We start from the raw sequence: 23,692 nt of genomic DNA, 5'->3' as shown, positions 1-23,692 counted from the left end.
CAGCCAGACCCCGATGCCCCAGGCTGGGCTCCCCCAGGCTTGAGCTGCTCCCCGATGTTCCCCGTGCCAAATTTCTTCTCCCCCATTTTGTTTTCTTTTTATTACCGTGATTTCCTAACATCGGAAGAGGCGAGTTATGAAACTGGAGTTATCCAAACACGTCTTGTTTGAAGATAGCGTTTCATCCAGCAGATGCAGCTTCCTGCCCTGTAAATGGTTCCCATTGTTTTGCCTTGGCTCCTGGCCCCGCAGCGCTGGGGTGTCGCTCTGCCCCGGCAGCCCGAGCAGTGGTGGTCCCAGTGGCTGGACTGGGAGCACTGGTGCTCTCTAGGCGGCCTCTGAAAGCACCTGGGAGCTCCCTGGGGCTGCCTCTGGTTCAGGCAGGGCGCTGGCTCGGTTGGCTGCAAACATCACCTGCAAACTGGGGTCGTTGTGTGCTGGGCCAGGCACAGGGGTAGCACTGATGGACGGTGTGTGCATGGCAGGAGGCAGGGAAGAGGGGGTAAATAAAAGAGGAGGTGCTTGTTGGTGTGGTGAGGACACTTCCCAGCACAAAAGAAGCAGCACACATTTTTAATTTAATTTTTGTGTGTGTGTGTGTTTAAATGCAAGGAGAAGGTTCAGAGGTGACCCTCAAGTGCTGCTGAGGCACTGGGAAGAAATTTTTTCCTGTGGGGGTGGTGAGGCTCTGGCACAGATTACCCAGTGAAGCTGTGACTGCCCCATCCCTGGAAGTGTCCAAGGCCAGGCTGGATGAGGTTTGGAGTAACCTGCTCTTGTGGAAGGTGTCCCTGCCTCTGGCAGGGTTGGAACTGGATGAGCTGAAAGGTCCCTTCCAAACTAAACCATCCTTCAGCTCTGTGACCCCTGTGGTGCTGTGGGATTGAAGCAGTGGTAAGAGTCAGAGTTTGCTGGTGAGCTGCAGTTTTGTGCCTCCTGTTCCCCCTGGGCACGGGGCTGCCAGCCTGACCTTGGGTGAATGTCCTGCAGCTCCGTGCAGCTCTGGGCACTGCAGGACCCCGGGCACAGCGAGGTGCAGCAGGAGCAGCCTTACCCTGGTGAGTTTTGGGTGGATGTCCTTCCCCACCGGCAGAGCCTGCTTTGAGAGGAGCTGGGTGTGCCCAAAGCTCTTCCTCCCACCGAGGAAGCCATGGGGGGATCACGCTGTCCCTGGAGCTTGGGCACGGCTGCTGTGCTGCAGCCACGCTGCGAGGGTGCCCCTCTTCTCCTGCTCTCCACGGCCTCCCCACCTGCTCGAGCAGCACGGATTGTTTTTTCATTAATTTTTTGTTTCTGTGAACACTGTTAGAGGCTGGGGAGCTGCAGCTGTTGGCTCATTAATGAAGTTCTCTGCAGAACCGTGGCAGGAAGCAGTGCTGGACCCTTGGCTGAGCTCGTAGTTTGACGCTTTTCCTTCCTGCCCTTCTCAGCAAAGCAGACTCGTTTTGTGGCTGCCCCTACCTCAGCCCCTGCTCCCTCTCTGCTTTGGGTGTCAATTTTTGCTTTGATGGGTGGGCTGGGGTCCTCCAGGCAGGGTCCTGGGGAAGGAGCCTGAGTCTTGTGTCTCTGTTTCCTTGGCTGCAGTGGTTGGAGAAGACATTGATAGCAAGGTCAGGAGTGTCAATGATTGGTGTTTGATAAGGTTCACTGATATTTTATCAGTGGTCTCCAAGGACAGAAGGAAACTGTGAGTTAAGAACATCTGTCTTGGCAGGGCCACATCCCCCTGGGTGCTCAGTGCTGGCTTGGAATGGAACTCAAATCCTCAGAGATCCCAGGCTCTCCTTACTGCCAGCACCTACAGAGATCTTGGCTGTTCTTGGGCTGTTCTCTGGCTGTGCTGGCAGAGCCAGGCACCTGCCCAGCTGCTTCACTGGGATTTACCTGCTCTCATGCTGCTCCTTGAGCAGGGACTGAGCCGTGAAGGGCTCCGTGGAGGATGTTGTGTAAGACTGGGTTCACTGGGATTTACCTGCTTTCATGCTGCTCCTTGAGCAGGGACTGAGCCGTGAAGGGCTCCGTGGAGGATGTTGTGTAAGACTGGGTTCCATGCATTACTGAGCACTTGTGTTTCGTGGCCAGGCTCCTCAGCCCATCGTGGCATGGAGTGACGCACCAGTGGCTTTGTCAGTGCTTTCCCTGTTTTCCAGCACTGCTCCCCTTCAGCTCATTCCAGCTCTGCCCCCATCCTGGGTGGGGATGGGCACAGGGGTTCTGCAGTGGAAGGGGCAGGAGATGCCATATCCCACTTCTCTCTCTCTGGGAATGCTCTGGAGACCGAGGAGAGCAAAGATCAGCTCCTGCAGCTCTGCTGGTGCTCTCAGCCTGTGCCACTTGTGCCACTCCACAGTCCTGTGGGCAGGCGGGAGTGAAACACTCAGTGAGCAGCCAGGGGGAAGAGCAGCGAGTCCTTGTGCGCGGCGGTCACAGGTCAGTGTCACCTGTCACGTGCCAGGCAGGGCAGTGGAGCGTGGCTGGCCGTGTGTGCATGGCTGTGGCTCAGCCAGGCAGGGCTGGGTGAGCAGCCATGGCTCCAGGCACTGGGACTGGGATTTTGGGCAGATCAAGGCACGAGCTGTCTTGGATGGGGCTGGGGGCAGGTGCCGCTTGTCCCTGAAGATGCTGAGGTGTGCCAGGGCTTTGGGTCCCTTCTGAAAACTTGCATCTGAGTAAAAAATCAGTCATAAAATTAGATTAAAGCTCTAGAAGGGTGTGAGCTGATTCACCACAAAGACATCAGCCAGCAGCACTGGGGGAGTACTTTGCTGAGGCAAAGGCTTCCTCAGAAACACCAGTGGAGCAACTGCTGCATGCTGCTGGGACTGAAAAGGAATGTTTGCTTGGGGACAGATGAGCATTTTAGAGTGTTGTTCTGAAGGACACAGCCCTGCCTGCTGGGGATGGCTCCCCTGCCATGCACAGCTGCTGTGGTGGGAGTTTGGCTGGGGAAGTTCCTCCCTGTGTGAAGGCAGTGGCTATTCCAGAATGACTGTCTTGAGGGCAAAATGTTCTCAGTGTCACCCCTGGGAAGCTCTGAACAGGCTGGAGCCTTTTCCAGCCCTGGCACCAGCACACCATCAGGAGGGGATCTGTCACCCACGAGCAGCCCCATCCTCACCATGCCCAGCTGTGAGCACCAGCAAGGCCATTGTGCAGTTGGGGCCAGACAAAAAACCCCAAGTGGGTCTTGCTGTGACAAATCTTTTCCTTACAGAGGGGCTTTCACATGGAAGGGAAGCTGGAACAAACATGCCCGTTCCTGCCAAAGCACTGCTCTGCCAGTAACTGGCCTCTGCTTCCTACTGCAAGTGGTTGATGTGTGAAATTGGGGCTTCCTGCTGCCTGCTGACCCCTGGGCTTCTCCTTCTCCTGACCCCAGGAGCTGTTCCTCTGCTCCTGACCCTGCTGCTGGCAGCCGCCACTCTGGCTCCGGTGTGCTCGGCGTCACAACTTCCCGTGAGCTGGAATAGCTGTGCCAGGGGTGTGAGCTCCTGTGCCTGTAAACCCCTCAGAAGGCCGGGAAGTGCTTGGTTAATTAACCAAATTGAAGAAGAGGTGTTTGAACCATGTCTGGGAAGAGTTCCACCTGGCTTACAGCAGAGGTCTTGGATTTGGGATTGTCTTTTAGCCACGGAGCAGCCCAGATCCCTTTGCATCCTTGGATCCTTCCTGATCCATGGCTCTCCTCCGTGTCCCACAAGGCTTTGCTTGCCTTGGCTCCTCAGAAATGCTGTTTTTTACATTAAAGGGCCCTGTTTTGATCTATGTCTGGGTGCAGGGTGGGCTTGGCTGTGGGAAGGGGCACAAGCCTGGCAGTGCTGGATTCTCTGGTGGGAGGCAGATGGTTGGGACCATATAAGCTGACTCTGCCATTCCAATGACTGGTCTTCCATTGGGATTCAGCATCTTGACTGTCAGACCAGCGTTAGGTTCTCTAATATTGCTTGAGGCCAGTTTTTGCATCCTGTTTTATAATATTCCCTGACATTCCCCACATTCCTGGCAAGGAGACTTCTGTATTTTTTTGAAGTGTTCCTTCGTCTCTTTGGAAAAGACATCCTTTAAGACTTCTTCAAAATGCTGCTGTCCTGCTGTCCTGGCACCTCCTGCTAGCTCCATAAAGAACGGGAAGCCTTGAGTTTCAACTCCAGCCCCAACATCATCTCCATCCGGTTGGGAGATGAAGAAAGAGGTGTAGACCATGTGCTCCTGTTTGACTCAGTGACCTCCCTAAACCTGATGTCCCTGCTGTGTTTCCACCCCTGTCTGCAGGTTTCACTGCCCCCCATGGTTTTGGGATGATATTGGACCTGTCACCTGAGCTTCCATCATTGTCACAGCCTGTCAGGACAGCAAGGTCTGACAGGCTGGGGACCCCTGGGTCTGCAGGGTCTGACCTGCCAGGTGTGAGCTGAGGTTGGGTGGGATCTTTTCCAGTGCTGCATCCCTGCACAGGGATTAGAGACCTATGGTGTTTCTCGCCAGGGATCAGAAGCAAGGTGAGGTGGTGCTCAGTTCATTTTGGGAGTAATTTGTGCCAAAGCTCTGGTTTGGGAAGTGCAGGCACAGGGAATGTGGTTTTCACTGTGTCAGCTACAGCTTCGTGCTTGGACCATGCTGACCCCTCTGCTTTGGGCTGAGAGGTGAGCCCACTCCCGCTGCATGGAGAATAAGCACTCCCAGGGCATGTGGAGCACACTGGGCTCAGCACAAACCATAAATTTGTAGGGAATTGAGTGATTTAATCTGGATATCTCAGATTGCAAAGAACTGCTGTTGCTGTCCCTGAACCACCTTTTTGATCTTTTAGTCTTCTTTGGTAACTTGAAGGACTGAGAAATTTATGATGGCCCTGGCAAATTTATGACAGCCTTGGCTGTCACCTTTCCCATCCCTTGCACACAGAACCTGCTGGCAGCTCCTGAGGCTCACGGCCAGTGATGGTGATGAGAGTGGCCAGTCTGGTGATGAGAGGGGGTTTTGGGGTGTCCATCCCTCTCCTCCATCCCGATGTCCTGCCACACAGGACAGACCCCACCAGCCCTTCTCCAGCCACGCTTCGCCCTTAACCCTTCATTGCTCGGGCTGGGATGGACAGCGCGGCTCACCTGGCGGTGCCGAGCGGGGCAGGACGGCTCGGAGCTGGGCAGGACGGCGGGGCTGGGAGCGGTCCCGGATGGAGCCCTCCCCGCCGCTCCCACCCCCGCCGTGGCGCTCAGCCCTGCGGGGCCGGGATGTCCTGTTTGCCGGGGCGGCGGGGACACGGCTCGGCTCGGCTCGGCTCGGCTCAGCCCTGCGGGGAAAACGCAGCTCTGCCATGGAGAGCCTGTGCGAAGGGCTCTTGCCGCCGGGGGACGGTGCTGGGTGGCCGAGGAGGGCGTGAAGGAGGCTGGAGGGGTCATGCTGATATTTTTTTTCCCTGCATTTAATCCACGGGTTCCAATGAACAAAGCCGGGATTAACAGCTCCTGCCATGGTGAGTCTGCTCGTGTCCCGGCTCTGTGTTGGGATTGGGAGGCTCCAGCCAGCAAACGCTCTGGGGGGGAGGTGGGAAAGGCTCTAAAATGACCTTTTTTCTTGTTAGAGATTTCTTGAAAGCAGCGTTTCCTGTGCAGCAGGGCGGTTTGCTCTGGCTTTTGCACAGCGGGGCGAGGGCAGGCTTCAGAGCTGTCGCTTGTGTTGTTGTTAAATTGTTGGGGCTTTTTTAAAAAATCTTTTCTCGAAAACCAGAATTTCCTTCACCTTTTTTTCCCCCCCGTGGCCGGAGCGGGGCTGCAGCGGGGTGTGCAGGAGCCCAGTGCCCTGCTGGCACCGGGGATGCGGCTGAGCGGGGCTGGTGACAGTGACAGGGCACGGGCTGGCCCCAGCAGCTTCTCCTTCCCCGCTCTGCTCCCCTCGGGAGGTGCAGCAGGCACAGGAGACCTGCAGCCCCGGCGATATTTGGGTTTATTTCTGCCAGAGCCAGCCAAGTGAGTGGGAGCGCTGCGTGCCAGCTCCTCCTGATCTCCGGTTGTTTCCTGAGCCAAAATCCTCTCGTGTGAGCCGACCCCCCGGCCCTGGGCAGGCTGTGAGTGACATGGTGCTGGTGCCAGCCGTGCTCTGGGATGTGGCATCGTCTGCTGACACCAATTCACTGATTTAAAAGCAGTTTTCAGAAGAAGGAATGAGAAAAGAGTGGAGTTTGGAGCTGTAGGGTGGAGGTAGAAATGCACCAAGCATTGCCCGTGGGTGTGGGGTGCAGGAGAAGGGGGTCCTGGTGGGGGAGAGACCTGTGAGCTGGTGACAGTCCTTCCCCTGGGCACCCAGACCTGTGTCCCCCTGAGAAATGTCCCTTGGCTGCAATTTTGGGGTTTGCGTTGTGCCTTGATGTGTGGCAGTGCCTGGAGGGGTCCCTGCACAGACAGGGGTTCTGAGCCTGCACCCCACGGGCTGAGTGGGCTCTTGTGCTCAGCTGCACATCCAGGACTCCTTGGGGTTAAACTCCTGAATTTTGCAGATCTTTCTGATGTGGGATGGGATTTCTGCAGTTTAGCAAGGAGCGCATGCAGGCACTTGCACTTCCCCTGGGCAGCAGGGATCAGCTGATAAACCAAAGCTGAGTCTGTGGGGAAGGAGGAAGGATCTTGTGCTGAGCTAGGAAATAACTTGATTTGGGGTTATTTTTGTATTGCAAAAGGGAAGAAGAGAGCCCTAAAGCAACCATTTGTGCCTCTGCTTGGAATTCAGCGCCTGTTCCTTTCTGCAAGGGCTCGTGCCCATGCCAGGGCTGTGGCAGTGGCCACTGACTTGATGTGACAGCCATGGTTTGGGCTTCCTGTCCCTGGGGACATGTAGGGCTCCCACCAAAGCTGCTGGAGCCTCAGCATTCTTCAGCCAGCAACCGGGTGGATTTGTGATTCTGTTCAACATGGAAAAAGCTGCAGCAACACCACAAGGGAATTCTGCTCCATGGGTTCCTCTGGTAACACACGTGTTTATGCTAAATAAATGCATAAAAGTAGGAGGGCATTCCCTTGTGTATTAAGGAAATAACTGTTCTTTAGTGCCTGGATTTAGCAGTAGGAGCTGGAGGTTGTTCCTCGGCGTGGGAAGCAGGAGAGCAGCTGCAGCAGGTCACATCCATGGATGGGAGATACCAATGCTCCAGTGGGTGATTGGAGCTGAGAGCTCCCTGCAGAGCCAGAGCTGCTGCTGGTTCTGGTTTTTTAGCAGAACTGTTGGTGTTTTCCTTTGGCTTGGCCTTCCTTGGCCTTTGGTGGTGGCTGGTGTTGGGTCTGGTGCAGTACTCCAGATGTTGACCTCAGTCCCTGATGGGTTTAACGCTCTTCCAGGTGGTGAAAACTGGACTCTTGCTGTTGTCCATGTAAATAAAAGTGAGATGTGATGGCTCCTCACTGGGAGGTGCAGCCTGGCTGGTACCTGTGGTGGGTGATGGATGCCAAAGCTCTGGCACTCCTGGCTGCCCTCGGAGTGACGGCGTCCGCTTGTCCAAACAAAGTGCGTGTGAGATCCATGGGATGGCCAACAGGAAAACGGTGCAATTTTAGAAAGGGTGGACTACAGGATGGGCAAGACAGATTAATTTTCTTCAGCATCCAAGTAGCTGTTTTCATCTGGGTCCTTGTGGATGCCTCGTGCCTTGAAGTGTTCCAGGCCAGGTTGGATGGGGCTTGGAGCAACCGGGGGTTGTAGAAGGTGTCCCTGCCCATGGCAGAGGGCTGGAATGAGGTGATCTATAAGGTCCCTTCCAACCCAAACTATTCTGGGATTCTCTATTGGATTTTTCTGTCTGGCTTCAGCAAACACCAAGGAGAAGGAGAAAACTTCACCTTAAGCCTAGATCTGACAGAGGTGGCTGGTGGCTGTGCTGGTGCTGATAGATCATCTTGGGGTGGTGCACAGGGCAGGCTGGAGCCAGAGACTCTCTCTGCTCTGAGCCTGCTTTGCCATTGCCTTTTCAGAGATGGAACCCCAGGTTCCCTCCGTGCTGTGCTTGCCCTCAGAGATGGTGGGCTGCTGCTGTGTGCTCCCAGCACAGTGGGACAATCCTGCCCTCTCTGTTGTTCCTCTGGGATCTGAGCAGCTGCAGAAATGCAGGTGGGGGAGGCAAGGACGGATCAGGGTCCTCACCTTCCTGGCCCTTTGTTTCTGTTCCTCTCTTTTTCCATCCCCTGTTCCCCCCAGACATCTGCTCTGCAGCTGCAGCCCGAGCAGTGGGACGTGCAGCCCCCGAGCTGCCGCAGAGCTCCTGCTCCTGAGTGCTCTGGAGCTGCTGGAGAAGGGAGGCTATAGGCAAAAGGAGCTACAGGACTCTGAGGAGCTGCCTGGAGGAGCAGGAGTCTGTAATATGCTGTAGCACACTCCTGTAGCCATCACAGAAGTGCCAGGAGACACTGACTTGGTCTCTGCCACCCCACCGTGTCCTGCTGCCAATGCCCATCACATGGCATGTCCCAGAGCACTCAGTCCTCCTGGTGCCTCCCATGCCCCTGAGCGTGGCTGTCCCCTGTTCAACCCTGCCCTGTGGGGTCTGTGAACATGTTTTGGTGTGAAGAAGGGACTTGGGTTAGTGGTGTCCTTGATCTGAAACAGCTTTCCCAGCTTAAACCATTCCATGATTCCATAATCCTACGCGTCATTTTTTTGTGGCTAATATGTCTGCTTCAGTTCTTCCTTCTCATCTTCATTAAAGACAGCACTGGCTGCAAAGCTGAATTTAGGTTGTTCTGAGTGATGTTTGAGGAAGCAGAGGTGTTCTCTGAGCAGGTTGGGCCCCTCTCCCAGGTGCCTCCTTTTGGGTGGATGGGTGCTGCAGCGTCACCCCGGTTTCCTGGTGGTGGTGCAGCACAAAGCTCTGCACGCTGTGGGTGTGAAGGGCTGCTTGAGGTTTTAGAACAGAATAAACCAGACCTGGAGCTGCTGTTGGGTTCGTTTGAGGGAAGGAAATGAGAGCTACCACATTCAGCTGATAAGGGTGGTCACATACAGCCCTGGAGCCCAAGGAAGGATGAGTGGGCAGAGATAAGGTGGGGGTGCTCTGGGGGGCTCTGATGGTGCTACAGGGGGTCTCTGTGCCCAGCCTGCATGGATTATGATCCAGATCTGATCCAGACACCCAACAGCCACAGTCTCCCTGCCCCGTGGTGCCCAGGGGGGTTCCTGTGTGGGTTGTACCAGCCGGTACTTGCAGACACCATCCAGAAATTCCCCTGCAACCTCTAGGATCATTTTTACCCCTGGATGTCCCTCCTGTTCGTGTTCCCAGCAGCTGTCTGGGGTGGCAGAGGGCTCTGCTGCCATCCCCCCTGCCAGGTGCCATCCCCAGTGAGCGATGCCCTTGGAGCAGACATTTCAGAGCTAGAGGTGAAGGAGGCATTTGAGCAATTCCTGATTGGTGGCATAGCAAGGAACAGTTCCCAAAGCTTGTGGGACCTATTTACCGTGTGAAGGTTAATTATGGAAACGCGCCGTGTCTGGGAGAACATCCAAGAGCATTCCTCATTGCTGTCCATGTGCCCTGTCCATGTCTGTGCTGGCAGCTCCGAAATCTGTGCACTTTGCTGAGTGGAGCTGGCAGCTGGAAGCAGGAGGTGCCCCTGGCTGGCAGATGCCCGTGGCTGTGTGGAGCTGTGTGTGCCCCCTGCCCCAAGAGCCCGGCTGGGTGGGCAGTGAGTTCCAGCTATGCCCAGTGCTGGGAGGGCACTGTGGGGGCTTCCTCCAAAGCCCCCTGGGAGGGTCTGGATTGCTTGGCTGCTGCGGGAGGGATGCCCTGCTCAGGAAGGCAGCTCTGATTTCTCCTGGCAGAGTCAGTCCCTCTGTCCCTGGTACCTTTGGCATGAGCAGGATACACCTTTCCCATGGGACACCTTCAGCTCCTCATGTTCTCAACAGTGAAGGCACATCCCCCTGGGTCAGGAGAGGCGTTGGGACTTTCTCTCATTCCTGTAAAAAGCAGGCAAGAAACTTCTGCTAACAGCCGGGAAGGAAAGTCCCTGTTGTAGGCAGTTTTACTTTCAGGCAGGATGGAAAGAAATCACACCAACACGAAAGGAAAAAGAGCAATTTTCTCCCCTTGGTGCTGGGGTTGAAGCTTCCCCCGCAGTGCCAGGCAGCTGCTTCCAGCTTTCCATGAGGTAACGTGTGAGCGATTTTGTGGTGGGGTTTTCTCCTCACACGCTAATTGGTTGTGTGGGACGTTTTATGGGGATTTGGAACCTTGTGTGGGAAGCGGAGGGCCTGGCCTGGGACTTCTTGTCAGTTTTGATTGTTAAAGTGAAAGTGCAGAGCTGGGGTTCTGGGAAGTGACTTTCCTGCCTGCCTCCACTGCTCCAGGTTGCTTATTTTAGACCTTTTATGGAATGTCCTGGGCTTTTCCCATTTTTCCCTGGTCCACTCCTGTTCCAGGCCAGGCAGCCAGGAGCCATTCCTGCTGGAGCCACCAGTGGCTGCCCCAGGGAAATGCCACAGGGCACATAGACTGCAAGAAGGGGATTGGGGAACTTTGTCCTTTTTTCTCCACTTCAGTGTTGATTTTCATCCTTTCATTCTGGAACAATGGGAACATCTTCTCTTCCTTTGTTTTTGATTTCCACTCCTTCCTGGGGTGTTGGGGGGTCACGGTTCCCTGGCTGGGGGGGCTGGACCCACTCTGGGCGTTTCTGATGGACCATGGTGGCCCTTGGGTCACCGTCTCTGTCCCTTGCTGGGGACATGGGAGAGCTGCAGTGGAAACCTTTTCCTTGGGAAACACCATCCAGCCTCAACAGCTGCGGGACAAGGCAGAGCCTTTGCTGGGGGAGGATTCTCTGGTGGCTCATGATTGTGCACCACTGGGAGCTTTTTCCACTGAAGGTGTTGGTGCTGGTGTCCCCCATGGAGATGTCCAGGAGTTTCCTGAGGGCTCGTCTCCCATGGAGAGCTTTCTGTGGAGCATGAAACATAATGGGGCTGCTGGTCTGCCTTCCCTGCCTGCAGTCAGGAAGCTGGTGGGATTTATCCCCTCGTTTCTCAGGGATGCATGGACTTTGCCTGTACCCTGTGCCTGCTCCTCCTGCTATACAACTGGAGTGGGACAATTTCTGCACCATTTAAACCACAGATCTCAAAGATATTGAGTTGCTATAAGCTCCTGGAAATTGTTTTCTGATCAGTGGAGGCAGGGAGACCTTCTTTGTGCCCTGCTCAGGGTGGGTGTAGTGCTTGATGAGCCTACATTAGACATCAGAGAATCCTGGCATCTGGGGATGTTGGGAACCCATCTCTGCTGCTGCCTGGGGCTCAGGCTGAGCTGGGTGGAGGTGGAGGGTCTCTGGGCAGCAATCCCTGGCTCCGGCTGGATTCCCAGTGGAGTCTGCAGCCAGGGGTGTGTGCTGGGCTCAGGTCCCATCACCCTGCCCGACAGTGAGGCTCCTGGGAGGTGACAGCGAGGGCTGGGAACACGGCTGGAACGGGTGACCCTGTGCCCGGTGTCCGGCCATGCCCCACGGCAGGAGTGTTTGCCTGCCCGGCCTTTCCTGCACTTCCCTGGGAAAGCACGTCCATGGGAAGGGCGGGAAGAGGAGGAAGCTGGCTGCTGGCTCCCTCTGGGACAGGACACTTGGAAACCTTTCTGTGACAGCACTTCTACATGAGGAGGACTCAGCCTGGGCTGGTCAAACATCCCCCTGCTCTAGGGGGCTTCTCCTTGCTGGAGGGGCTCTGGGGGGATGCAGGGCTTGCCACAGCAGGCAGAGCCTGGGACCTGGCTCCTGGAGAGGAGGGGAGGGTGGATGTTTGGGGCCTGGCCCGCTGCCCGCCCGTGCTGGGGAGGCGGCGGAGGGAAGGAAATGTCGTGCTCTGACTCCGCATTTCCACCACGAGGATGGGCGGCCGAGCCCAGTCCTGCACAGAGCATCCTGCTGCAGCCCCGGGCTCCGGCTGCTCCCGGCCTGCCGGGGTGGCCGTGGTCACGCTGGGTGTCACCGGGCTCCGGCGTGGCTGCGGTCGGTGCCCGGCCATGCTCTGGCACCAGCTGAGCCCTGCTGCGGGCAGGGGTAAGCTCAGCCACGGCCCTGCTCCTGCTGCCCTCCTCCAGAGCCATCCCTGGGGCAGGATCCACAGCGCAGGTGGGAGATTGGTGGATTCGCTCGTGGCTTGGGGCACACGGAGCTGCAGTCGCTGGCTGGGGTTGGCCCCATGGAATTCCCATTGGGAGCAGAGTCGGGCAGGAGTGGGAACTGGCAGGTGCCTTGGCAGGGCTGTGGGAAGTGCCTGTCCCTGGGTCCTGCCCACTGCAGAGTGTGGGAGGGATCTGCTTCCAGAGCTGGCATAGCCAGAGAGCATTCCCAGGGACCACCAGTCTTGGTGCCCTCCTGCTGGACAGATGCAGCCATGGGGTGCCCTCCCCGTGGGGTGTTGGGTTCTTTGGGAGGGATGTGGTGCTCCACATGGACCAGCTGACCCAGGATAGCTCCGGGGTTGAGTTCTCCACTGGGATTGCTGGGTCAGAGCCCTGTTGGGGGCAGGAGGGGTCAACTCTGGGTTTTGGCAGGACTAACGGCATGGTTAATGACAGCTGTGCGGTTTGGACCCGGATCCAGATGCTCATTCCAAAACTTCTTCCCAAACCTTGCCAAGTATTTGGGTCCAGGGCATTGGCTTAGTCCTGCCCTGAATTGAGCTGCGTTTTTGGGGCTTTTTTTTTTTTTTTCTTCTTTACATTTGGAATTGGGAATGCAAACTGTAGCCAGAGCTCTGTGCTGAGGCAGTGGGCGGATGGGGATGGAATCAGGGTTTTCCAGTGCTGGGTGGGTCTGGCCTCAGCCCGCTCTGTGCTGGGCGCTGCCTCCAGGAAGGACAGATCAGACCCTGAGGCTGCCAAGGCATTTTCTACCCTTGAGGTCAGATGTTGTCACCCTCAGCAGCAGAAATGTCATCGGGCCAATGGGTGCTGACCCTTGGCAATGACTTGCTGTGGCTGCGGGAGCTGTGGGCTGTTTTCCCTCAGTTTCTCTAAACTGGAGGAATTTCCCAGGAAATACTGCTGGCTGCTGAATGGGCTCATGTGGGCGATGGCTGATCCCTGTGTGAGGGGTGGGAACCAGCTGGGCGAGGGGTGAAGAACCCCACCAGGGATTTGCTGCTGACTGGGATGAACACCAGCTTGAAAGAAGAGGTGGGGAGGGCTGGGTGGTGGGAAGGAGGTGGGGGGGAAGGGCTCCTTTGGCAGCCTTTGCTCGGGGATGTTTGCAGAAGTGATCAGCACTGAGCTCTGACGAGCTCTGAACTGATGGTTACAAAGAAAGATCTTCCTCTCCTGCCTGGCCAAGAACTGTGTTTGGTTTGGAGGGTTCAGAAACAAAACGTTTCATCAGAAGGTTAAAACTGCATCTTGTGGCCCTGTCGTTCAGGTGGCACCACTGTCACCTCCTGCTCTTTGCCCAGTGCTGGCAGAGAGCTGCAGCTGAGCCATGTCTGCCCAGGACCCTGCTGCTGCTGGGACCCCTGGCTCTGCAGTGGGACCCCTCCTCTGCTCTGTGCCCACAGAACATGGGCTCTGGGGGTCTGGGCTGTGTTCTCAGGGCGTTGCTGCTGCTGGCAGGATGCTCAGGCTGGTTCTTTGCTTTCTTACAGAAATTGAAGCCAAGAAAGCGTGTGACTGGCTCCGGGCAGCAGGGTTCCCCCAGTATGCCCAGCTGTACGAAGGTGAGAGCTGCCTCCTGCCCTGACCCTGCTCTGCCTGCTCACAGCCTCTACCTCATCCAGATTCCAAGGGGGGCTGCAGGGACAGCGCCCACAGCTCCAGGGAGAGGAGGGGACACAGGGGATTGCTCACTGATTATATGATTGTTTGTTACACTTTGAGCCCTTGGCCACGGCCTGGAGAACCAGCCAGTTAACTTCCCTGCATTCCTGAACTTTTCCCCTTCAGGCAGGGCTCTGAGGAATCCTGGGGCGGCTGCTCTGGCCAAGGGCAGCCGGGCTTTGGAGAGCCATCAGCTCTGAAGTGGTTCAGGGAGTGTTTGCCGTGGGTGGGAGCGCAGGGGCAGCCAGTGTAGGTAATGTGGAGAGCGAGCATGTTCTCCCTCCTTCTATCCCCTCCCCACTCCCACAACCCCTGCCCTGCTCCAGCCTGTCCTTCCTGAGCACTCAGCCCATGTTCCAGTGCCAGCACGGGGCATGGCCATGCCCAGCCAGCGTTCCTATTGCCATCTCCTGTGCCAGGGCGGTGGGAGGGTGGCTGTGGCGGTGGCCCTTGCCTGGGGCTCAGCTGTGTGTATTGGAAGCCTTGGGGGGATGGTGGTCCCCAGTCCCTGCTGGTGCGAGGAGCCCGTCCGGCCGGACAATAGCGGGAAGCGGGGCTGGGCCGGCCACAGCCGTGGCCATTGTTCAGCCGGGCACTTCCCCGCCCCTGCAGCACCATCCCTGGGGATGCTTTATGAGCAGCCTGCTGGCTGACAGTGCCTATTTTGGGGGGCAGGCCCCACGTGCAAGGACAGGCCGGGTTCCTGCCGGGATACCCAGCCCCAGGTGCTGGCCACAGCTGGGCAGCGAGGAGCGGTGCTGGTGCTGCAGTCTGTGAATCAGCCAGCCCTTCTCCAGCCTCTGTCCACAGAACTTCCCACATCCTCCAAGTGTTTCCCTCTGCTTCCCTTCCCGTGGTGATCACACTCCATGGCTTCATGGACAGATGGATTGAGACCCTTGGGGCTGAAGGTCCAGGTCCCACATGCACGATCCCAGCCGAGCTGTCTGTGCACAGGGATGAGCAGGGAGCTGAATGGAGGCCCTTGGGCACCTTATCACTCTCACCTAACGTACCTGGGCAGAGCTGTGCCCAGGGACCCTGGGCATGCACCATCTCCAGGTCATCTCCAGCCACTTTGGCCTCTCCTCCTCCTCCCATGCCCACTGCTGCCCTTTGTCCCTGATGGAGCAGCTGGCTCGGGATCACTGATGTCACTTCCTTCCCCAGAGTCGTCATTCCCTCTTGACATCAGTGCTGTGAAGAAGGACCACAGCTTCCTGGACCAGGATTCCCTCAAATCCCTGTGCAGGTAACACTCCCTTGCCCCGCCTCACATGGAATCAGCACAGGGATGTGGCACAGACCAGGACAGCGGCCCAGGCTGATGTGGTGTGGGCTTAGTAGGGTGCCTGCCTTGACCTTGGCTGGGCTCAGACCCCACTCCAGCACTATCACTCCCTCTGCAGTGAAAACTCAGTTGTTCAGATCAGGGAACACTGCTGGTGTTGGGTGGTTCCAGGGAAACAGGGGATTTTCTGTGCCCCATGTGATGCTGGTCGTCCCAGTACCAGGCAGTGCAGCCCAGCCGCACGTTTCCACCTGGGCACGGCGCTGCTGCAGCTGCAGGCCTGGGAGCTGCCCAGGGCTGGTGTGCAGGAGCAGCGTGTGGGGGACTCAGAGCAAGCCAGAGCTGGCACCCAAAGTGGGGCACTGACCCATGTGTCACTCGTGCTGTGAGTGACTCAGCCCTGCCTTGCCTCTCGGGACACATCATCACACCCATGTCCCTGTGCTGGCTCCACGCCGTCCCTCCACCCAGAACAGGGGCGGAAACAGAGTCTGTTTCCTATTTGTTTCCCAGCAGAGAGGCTGCTGTGCTGGGCAGGAGGGGATTCCCGTGCCATTTCCTGGGTGCAGTGAGGCAGGAAGGAGGTGATGGGAGGTCTCTGTCTGTCCCTCCCTCTCAGAGCTTTCAGGTCCTTTAGTCATTCCCTGTCTGGGGCACAGGAGCTTCTGAGGTGATTTTGCTTCAGTAGCCTGGAGCAGACCACCCCTGCCCACTTGCCCACTAGTGGCCCCAGCAGCTGGCATGGGCATTGCCTGGCTTGGGCTACCATCTGCTGGCATTGTCCCCTTGTTAGGAGGGTGTCCCTCTGACTATGGACTCAAAGTAGCAGGTGACAGGTGACAGGCACAGCCAAAGCTCTAAGGCAGGAAAATCAAAAGAAGCCAAAGCCATTCCTGTGACTGCAGCAGGGCTGGGGCAGGGGCTGGGACCAGGGTAAAGCCACTCTGTTTCTTGCAGGAGGCTGATGACCCTGAACACCTGTGCCTCCATGAAGCTGGATGTTCACTTTCAGCGTAAACAGGTAAGTCCTGGGTGCTCGGGGCAGGTTCGGGGCTGAGGGGTGCAGGGGATCATGTTCTCAATGGTGGGACAGTGTCCTGGTGAGCTCTGGGACTGCCCTGGGCACAGAGTGGCTCCTGGAGGCCTCCACTGCCAGAGGTGTTCCGAGCTGGTTTAAGGGGTGACCACGCTGCTCTCCTCCCCACCTGGGGCCATGCTGATGGCCATGCCGCTCTGAGGTGGGGGGATGTGCTGACCCTCCTCAGCTCCAACCGATTGATCATCCCCTGTTCTCAACCACCCACAGAATGAAGACTCTGAGGAGGAAGAGCAGTGTGCCATCAGCACCCGGTGGACGTACCAGAGGGACAGCAAAAGGTGGTCACGGGTGGGGTCCGCCGATGTCCTGTCCCAGGGCTCGGAGGCCCTGAGCTGCACTATGCACCCGGTGTCCAGCCGCGAGAGCGTCCTCACCGACCTCAGCACCAACCCCGAGGCCACGTCCCTGCACAGCACGGGCAGCGTGGGCAGCGTGGGTGGCACGGGTGGCACGCTGGGCACTGTGGCCGTGCCATCCGAGCCCCCGTCCCCTCTCCGTGCCGCTGCCACCGCCTCCAGCTGCAGCCAGAGCGAGGGCTCTGCCCCGGAGCAGCCCTCGGGCCAGGGAGAGGGCTCCAAGGAGAAGCTGAAGAAGCGACGGTCTCGAAGCTTCCTGAAGCGGATCGAGTCCCTGCGGAGGAAGGACAAGGAGAAGCCCAGCCCGGAGAGGAGGGCGGCTCCGCGCAGCAGCGCCACTCTCCCACCAGGATGGGGCTCTCTGAAGAGTGATGGGGACCTTGCGGCCATCAGGACCAACTCCTCTAAAAGAGGGACACCTGCCCCTTTCCACAGCAAAAAACACTTCTTCTCGGTATCATACAGGACTAACCGCCTGCTCGGCCCCGGGGGCACCAAGGGCAGCTCTGACCCCAAACGCGGTGGAGTTTACCTGGAAGATTACGACACGGACACGGCCACTGCCACCGGCGGTGCCTGGGCTGCTGCCGAGTGCCAGCGCCGGGCTCGCCATGGCGATTGCCTGGTCTATATCCCCTGTGACCACAAGCCCGGCACCTTCCCCAAATCCCTGTCCATCGAGAGCTTGTGTCCCCTGGCCGGCAGCTCCCTGAGCCACTGGAAGGCAGGGAGCGCGGCCGTGGGGCTGGGCGGGGGCGGCAGCAGCGGCAGCGTGGGGGGCTCGTCCTCCCCGAGGGGCTTCGCCCGCCGGCGCCGGGGCTCCTGCAGCTCCCTGGGCAGCCGCGTCAGCGTCTACGACAACGTGCCGGACTTCGGCAGCAGCGAGGATTTCTGCAAGGACGGGGAGGTCACCTACGAGAACCTCGACGACATCCTGCAGCATGTGTGGGTGCTGCAGCAGAAAGTGGAGCTCTGGTGTAAAGCCGTCTCCCCTGGCCTGGATGGAGGGGAAGGGGGCGAGGAAGAGGAGGATGAGGAGGAGTCGGACTCGGGAGGGGAACCCTCCAACCTGCATTTCGAAGAACAGTCCATGTCGGATGTTGGCACCTCTGCCAGTGACTTTGATAGCACGGGGAACTCCCTCAACGAGGCTGAAGAGATCGAGACACGGGAGCGCCGGGATTCGGGGGTAGGAGCATCCCTCACAAGACCCTGCAGGTATCACAGAATCCCGAGCTGGTTTGGGTGGGAAGGGACCATGGAGATCATCTCGTTCCAGCCCCAACTGTCCCTACGGGCAGGGACACTTTCCTCTAGACCGTATTGCTCCAAACCCCGTCCAGCCTGGCCGTGAGCGCTCCCAGGGTCGGGGCTGCTGCAGCAGGGAGGGTGCACAGCCCGTGGGTCTGGGGGAGGGAGGGTGCACAGCCCGATCCCGGCCTCGGGGGCTGGGTGATCGCCTCTTCCCGGAAGGCAGAAGCGGGCCGAGGGAGGGGAGCGCAGCCGGAGCCGCACGGAGCGGGCGGGGAGCGCAGCGCGGGGCGCGGGTGCGCTCTGCTGGCCGCAGGACACCGCTGCCACCGCTGCCAGCACTTCCACAGCTGCCGGGCCTGTCTGCCTGCACACACCCGCCATTAAAAGGTTTTTCATTAATTAATAACCAGCGTAACGCAGCGGGTACATGCCTCCCCTGTGCCAGTATTCCCTGGGGTTCTCCTCGGGAGAGCTGCAGCTGGTGCCGAGCTCTCTGGCTTTCCTCACCCAGTTTGGCTGGTGCTGGAGGGTGATGTGGCAGTAACCATGAAGGAGTGGAGAGCAGTGGGGGTTTCCTTAGCTGGGAATGTCCCGTGTGTCCCCAGAAAGCTGCGTTGGCACAGCTTCCAGAACTCGCACCGGCCCAGCCTGAACTCGGCCTCGCTGGAGATCAACCGCCAGTCATCGGCCCAGCTCAACCTGCTCCAGAAGTGCTCCCTGCTCCGCCTCACCGCCATCATGGAGAAGTACTCCGTGCCCCACAAGCAGGCCTGGACGTGGTGAGCTGCGGCCAGGGGCACCAGGATGGGGGCCACAGGCTGCAGCTCGTGCTGTGTCCCCAGCCCGGGGCAGCTTCAGGGTGTGGAGGGGGAAAAGCTAAACCAAGGGCTGTCTCCTCTGGCAAGTGTGAGCCAGAGCTGAGCCCCAGGCTCCTGGCATCGCCCTGGCTTCCAGGGGGGCTCCTGGCATCAGCTGCCACTGTGGGGGCTGCAGGTGTTCGTGGGGCATTAAAAGTGCTGCAGTAACATAAGAGAGTGGGACAGTGGTTTCTTTTCATAGCCAAGTATCAAAATTATTTTGGCTTAACAAAAGGTGCTGCCATTCCTGCTGGGAAGCTGCCTTGCTTGTATTCCAAATACTGCAGAAATGTGGGGGTGTGTGTGTGTCTGTGTTTGTGTTTCCAGGGTCCTCCTCTCTCTGTGAGGGGGGGTGCTGAAGGCACTGCTCATTGCACTGATGTCTCTCTGTCCCACTCTGCAGGACTGTCCCCAAATTCATGAAGCGGAGTAAGGTCCCTGACTACAGGGACAAGATGGTTTTTGGGGTGCCACCCATCGTCAACGTGCAGCGGACGGGGCAGCCCCTGCCCCAGAGCATCCAGCAGGCCATGCGCTACCTGCGCAGCCAGTGCCTGGACCAGGTGAGGCCATGGCTGCTGAGGAGCAGCACTGGGATTTCGGGGGAAAAAAAAAGCTTTAGGTGTCCTTTGTTCACCTCTTGTGGCGTGTGCTGCAGTGGGAGGGTGGGATTGTCCGTGGGAACCCAGCAGCATCCCCCTGGCTGTCCCTCGCTCAGTGTCTCCTCCGGGTTCAGGGATGATCCCTTTGGGGAGGGAGTGTTTTTGCCTGTCCCACCCAGGCCGGCGCCCGCTCACCCCTGCTCTGCTCGGGCAGGTTGGCATTTTCCGCAAGTCCGGGGTGAAGTCCCGGATCCAGGCGCTCCGGCACATGAACGAGAGCAGCCCCGACAACGTCGACTACTCGGGGCAGTCGGCGTACGACGTGGCCGACCTGCTGAAGCAGTACTTCCGCGACCTGCCCGAGCCCATCTTCACCAGCAAGCTGACCGACACCTTCCTGCAGATCTACCAGTGTAAGGGCCGGGCCGGGGGCAGCTCGGGGTCTTTGGGAGGAGGGGATGGGTGGTGGCCGTGGGGACGCCCCGCTGACGCTGCCCCGTGCCCGCAGTCGTGTCCAAGGAGCAGCGGCTGCAGGCGGTGCAGGCTGCCATCATCCTCATGCCAGATGAGAACAGGGAGGTGCTGCAGACCCTGCTCTACTTCCTGAGCGACATCGCCTCAGCTGAGGAGAACCAGATGACAGCTGGGAACCTGGCTGTGTGCCTGGCCCCCTCCATCTTCCACCTCAACGTGTCCAAGAAGGAAAGCACATCGCCCAGGTAAGGGCTGGCTGAGCTCCAGCTCCCCAGTGCCCCTTCCCTGCCTGCTCTGGGAGTGGGCCAGCAGGGAATGGTGAGACATGGAGGGGCTGTTGGCTCTGCTCTGTGACACAAACGAGGGGGTCTAGATCACTGCCTGATCCCCCACAGGGCCATACACAAGAAGGGCACCATGGGGAAGCCGGACCAGAAGGACCTCAATGAGAACATGGCTGCGACACAGGGGCTCTCCCACATGATCAGCGACTGCAAGAAGCTCTTCCAGGTGGGTGGCAATGGTGTCCCAGTCCAGCGCTGCCCATGGGAGGTGTGACCTTGCTGGCAGGTGCTGGTCCTGGGCAAGCTGAGGGCATCCTTCCCTCAGTGGGACAGCAGCCTCCAGCCATTCGCCCCAGAGCCAAGCCCAGCTATGTCCTGGGCAGGAGATGGTGCAGTCTGTATGTCCATCCTCCCCACTCCCTGGGGAATGAGTTATGGTTCTCTCTCCAGGACCACTCACAAAGTCCCCACAGGATCTCTCTGCCTCACTGAACATCCCTGTGCTTTTGGCTTGCAGGTCTCCCATGACATCTTGCTGCAGCTGAGCAGCTCCTATATGGCTGCAGATGCTTATCCCCACCCCCTGGCTGACTTGGTGTGCCAGGGGGAGAGCAAGGATTTACACTCCTACTTTGAGCAGAGCGTCCAGAACCTGCTCAAAGAGTCATCTGAGAAATTCAAGGGATGGATGAGCACGCCGGGGCCCCTGAACACGGAGCTGTCCTGCAAAAAGGTAAATGCCACCGTGTGGAGGGGCTTGAAGGGAAATGTGTATGGGGTGACCTCTCCAGCAGCCAGAGCATGTCCCACCCCATCCCTCAGTAGCCAGCAGATGGGACTCTGCTGGGAGAGCCATCAGTGAAGGTGCTCAGGGGTTAGCACCAGGGGTCCTGTGGGACAGTCTGTGTGACCCTCACCTCGTCCCCTCAGGTTGGGGACGGGCACCCTCTGCGCCTGTGGAAGGTCTCCACGGAGGTCGAGGCCCCTCCTGCCACGGTGCTGCACCGGGTGCTGCGGGAGCGTCACCTGTGGGACGAGGACCTGCTGCAGAGCCGGGTGGTGGAGGCGCTGGACAAGGACATGGAGGTGTACCACTACGTGACGGACAGCATGGCCCCGCACCCGCGCAGGGACTGCATGGTGCTCCGGTGAGGGCGGCCGCGGCCCGCGGGGCTTGGGGCTCAGCTGGGCTCATCCCCTGTGCTCCAGCCCCATCTCCTGCCCCTCTCCTGGGCTGTGGGGGGCTCCCATGGTGGGCACGTGGTGGGCTCGCTTTGCCACTCTGTCATTAGGGGGCATTCTCCTACACTCCTACAGTGGGCAGGGGTGGGCACGGGGTGGGCACGGGGTGGGCACGCGGTGACGGCCGCTCTGTCGCAGGCGCTGGCGCACGGACCTGCCACGGGGAGCCTGCCTGCTCAGCTCCCTCTCGGTGGAGCACGACAAGGTGCCCGTGGAGGGAGGTGTCAAGGCCATCGTGCTGACGTCCCAGTACCTCATCGAGCCCGGCGCCATGGGCCGCTCGCGGGTGACGCACATCTGCAGGGCTGACCTCAGGTGAGGGGATCCTCCGGGGAGGGTGGAGCAGCAGGATGTGCTGCTCCATGATATTGGCAGAGTCTCTCCTGCCCACTCACCCCTCCTGCCTCTTCCCTTCTCCAGGGGTCGGTCTCCCGAGTGGTATAACAGGGTCTTTGGCCACCTCTGTGCCATGGAGCTGGCGAGGATCCGAGACTCTTTCCCAGCCCTGAGTCCCGCCGGCCCCGAGACAAAGATTTGAGGCAGCAGGAAGATGCTCTGTCCTTTCAGACGTGGACTTGCCATTGGATCCGGACTGGGGCTCTCAGCAGGAGGCACGGTGTGGTGCAGTGCCCGTGGAGGGGGAGACAGAGGCACATATCTATAAACATCCTTTCACCCCGGGCTGGGCTGTCCCGTGCCACGGCCCGGGTGCTGCGGGGCAGGGGGGCTGCACAGGGGAAGCCGTGGTGTCCCGCAGGAGAGGTGTGGGAGCAGAGTGGCCATGGGGTCACCCCTGAATGCAGCCTGCGGTGTGAGCTGGGGCCCCCACACAAGCCAGGAGAACAGCAGGGGTGAAGGAGCGTGGGGTGAGGCGGGAGGAGCGAGCGGGGAAATGGGGCCGTGTCCGCAGGTCGCAGTGCGGGGTTGGGAAGTGGAGGGTGGGCAGCGAGGGGGGGATTGTGTGTGTGGTGTCACCCGCTGGGGACAGCCAGGGAGTCACTGTGTGGTAGTGGAACAGGGTGCTGTTCTGGAGGAGGGGGCTGCCTATAGGTACATAGGTGCCAGCCCCTGTTGAGGGGCAGATGGAACCTGTTGCAGCATTGGTGCTGAATTCTTGGGAGAAGCAGCCCTGTACTCCTGTGCCTTGCTCTTCCTTGGCTAAAAGCCCTCTCTCTGCACTGGGTGTCACTGAGAGGAGGGGTGGATGGAGTTCAAGCCAAGGCCATCCTCAAGCAGCCGACCTGTTATTTGCATGGGGCAGGACGCTGCTGGAGCCCTGGAGCAGCTGCACCTGGGTGGGAAGAGGCAGTGCCTGGAAAGAGGCATCGAGGTGGGGAGACACTCCCCAGACCAGCTCCCGCTCTGTGCTGCCCTCAGTGCTGAGGGCTGTGCCCAGAGAGGGAGCAGGGATGGCAGGAGGGGCAGTTGTTTGGGATTCACCCCTCTTTGGGCAGCTGCACCTGGCCCTGCCCACCCACTCCCTGCAGACACCATTCCCCTTTCCACCCCTTCCTTCCCTTCATGAAGGAACTGTTCACTGGAGCTGTCAGCACCCAGGAGATGACCTGGTTTCTCCATTCAGGCAGGGACCCAAATTCCCAGACGTCGTTCCAGCTGGAAGGCAACACGACCCATGAGCTGGGGACCCCCAGTGTCAGTTTGGCCATAACTGTCTGTCTTTTGGTAAAAGAAAAGCACAAGTCAGCCTCTAGTCTGTGTTTTTATATATATGTATTTTATATACATATATAAAAATATAACTAACATGTGGGGGAGTGAATTTTCTCCTGATATTTTTTTAAAGTGTTTCTTTTTTTTTTTCTATCTATAAATACTTGTACAGGTGGAATATTAATATATAACTCTGGTGGCAGAGCTCAGCACCAGGTGACGCTCATTTAGAGCTGGGTATTTTGTATTTAAGGGACTTTTGTTTTGTATCATATGAAAGTGCAGCAGTTGTTTGACTTGGATTGGGGCTGCTCTTCCCATCCGTGCAATTAATAAAGTACTAACAAGATCTGCTGGCTGATGAGGAAACCTCCATGCTCAGGGCTTCTCCAGCACTGGAGCAGCCCAGTGCTGAGCAAGGTACAGCTTTGTGACAGCTGTGTGGGTGAAGAGACTCAAACCCAGCATTTTCCACATCCAGCTGTGCTCCAGGGCCTTGCCAGGGTTTGGGGCTCTCCTGGCATTGCCACCTGCAGCAGGGAGAGCACCTTGAGGAGGAAGATGAGCATCCAGCCTCAGTGATGCTGATGAAGAACCACATTGTGCTGTTGAATTCCTTGGAGCAAACACCTCTGGCTGCTGTTTTGGGAAGAGTGATGGGAATGGGGTGGAACATGCTGGGGTAGATGAAGATGGTGGTGATGGCTGGAAGATTAAAGCCTGGAGAGGAAGAATTTCCTCTCTGAGCTTGGGATTGGCAGCAGCAGGACTGCTCTGGC

The 23,692-nt window shown here is 58.3% G+C and overlaps 1 protein-coding gene across 4 annotated transcripts in view; it reads left to right on the top strand.

Annotated features, from left to right (window-relative positions):
- Positions 1-23,262, top strand: part of STARD8 (StAR related lipid transfer domain containing 8) — a 41,243-nt gene extending 17,981 nt beyond the window's left edge. For 2 of the 4 annotated variants that reach the window (XM_039722573.1, XM_039722574.1), the window contains 13 exons: positions 13,612-13,683; positions 14,954-15,035; positions 16,032-16,095; positions 16,381-17,747; positions 18,389-18,562; positions 19,044-19,203; positions 19,457-19,655; positions 19,751-19,961; positions 20,112-20,226; positions 20,518-20,733; positions 20,931-21,148; positions 21,381-21,557; positions 21,663-23,262. In XM_039722573.1, coding sequence (XP_039578507.1) covers positions 13,612-13,683; positions 14,954-15,035; positions 16,032-16,095; positions 16,381-17,747; positions 18,389-18,562; positions 19,044-19,203; positions 19,457-19,655; positions 19,751-19,961; positions 20,112-20,226; positions 20,518-20,733; positions 20,931-21,148; positions 21,381-21,557; positions 21,663-21,780 — 3,173 coding nt within the window. In that variant the 3' untranslated portion in view covers positions 21,781-23,262. Of the gene's footprint in view, positions 1-5,238; positions 5,477-11,908; positions 12,105-13,611; positions 13,684-14,953; positions 15,036-16,031; positions 16,096-16,380; positions 17,748-18,388; positions 18,563-19,043; positions 19,204-19,456; positions 19,656-19,750; positions 19,962-20,111; positions 20,227-20,517; positions 20,734-20,930; positions 21,149-21,380; positions 21,558-21,662 lie in introns of those variants that run through there. The other 2 variants (XM_039722571.1, XM_039722572.1) reach the window with 2 other exon arrangements.
- The last annotated feature ends 430 nt before the right edge of the window (positions 23,263-23,692 follow it).

The sequence above is a fragment of the Passer montanus genome, unplaced genomic scaffold, assembly GCF_014805655.1.
Source record: "Passer montanus isolate IOZ18808 unplaced genomic scaffold, ASM1480565v1 scaffold49, whole genome shotgun sequence".
In the NCBI taxonomy this organism is placed as follows: Eukaryota; Metazoa; Chordata; class Aves; order Passeriformes; family Passeridae; genus Passer; species Passer montanus.
The sequence above is the reverse complement of the archived record's forward strand: the minus strand, read 5'-3'. Positions and strand labels throughout refer to the sequence as shown.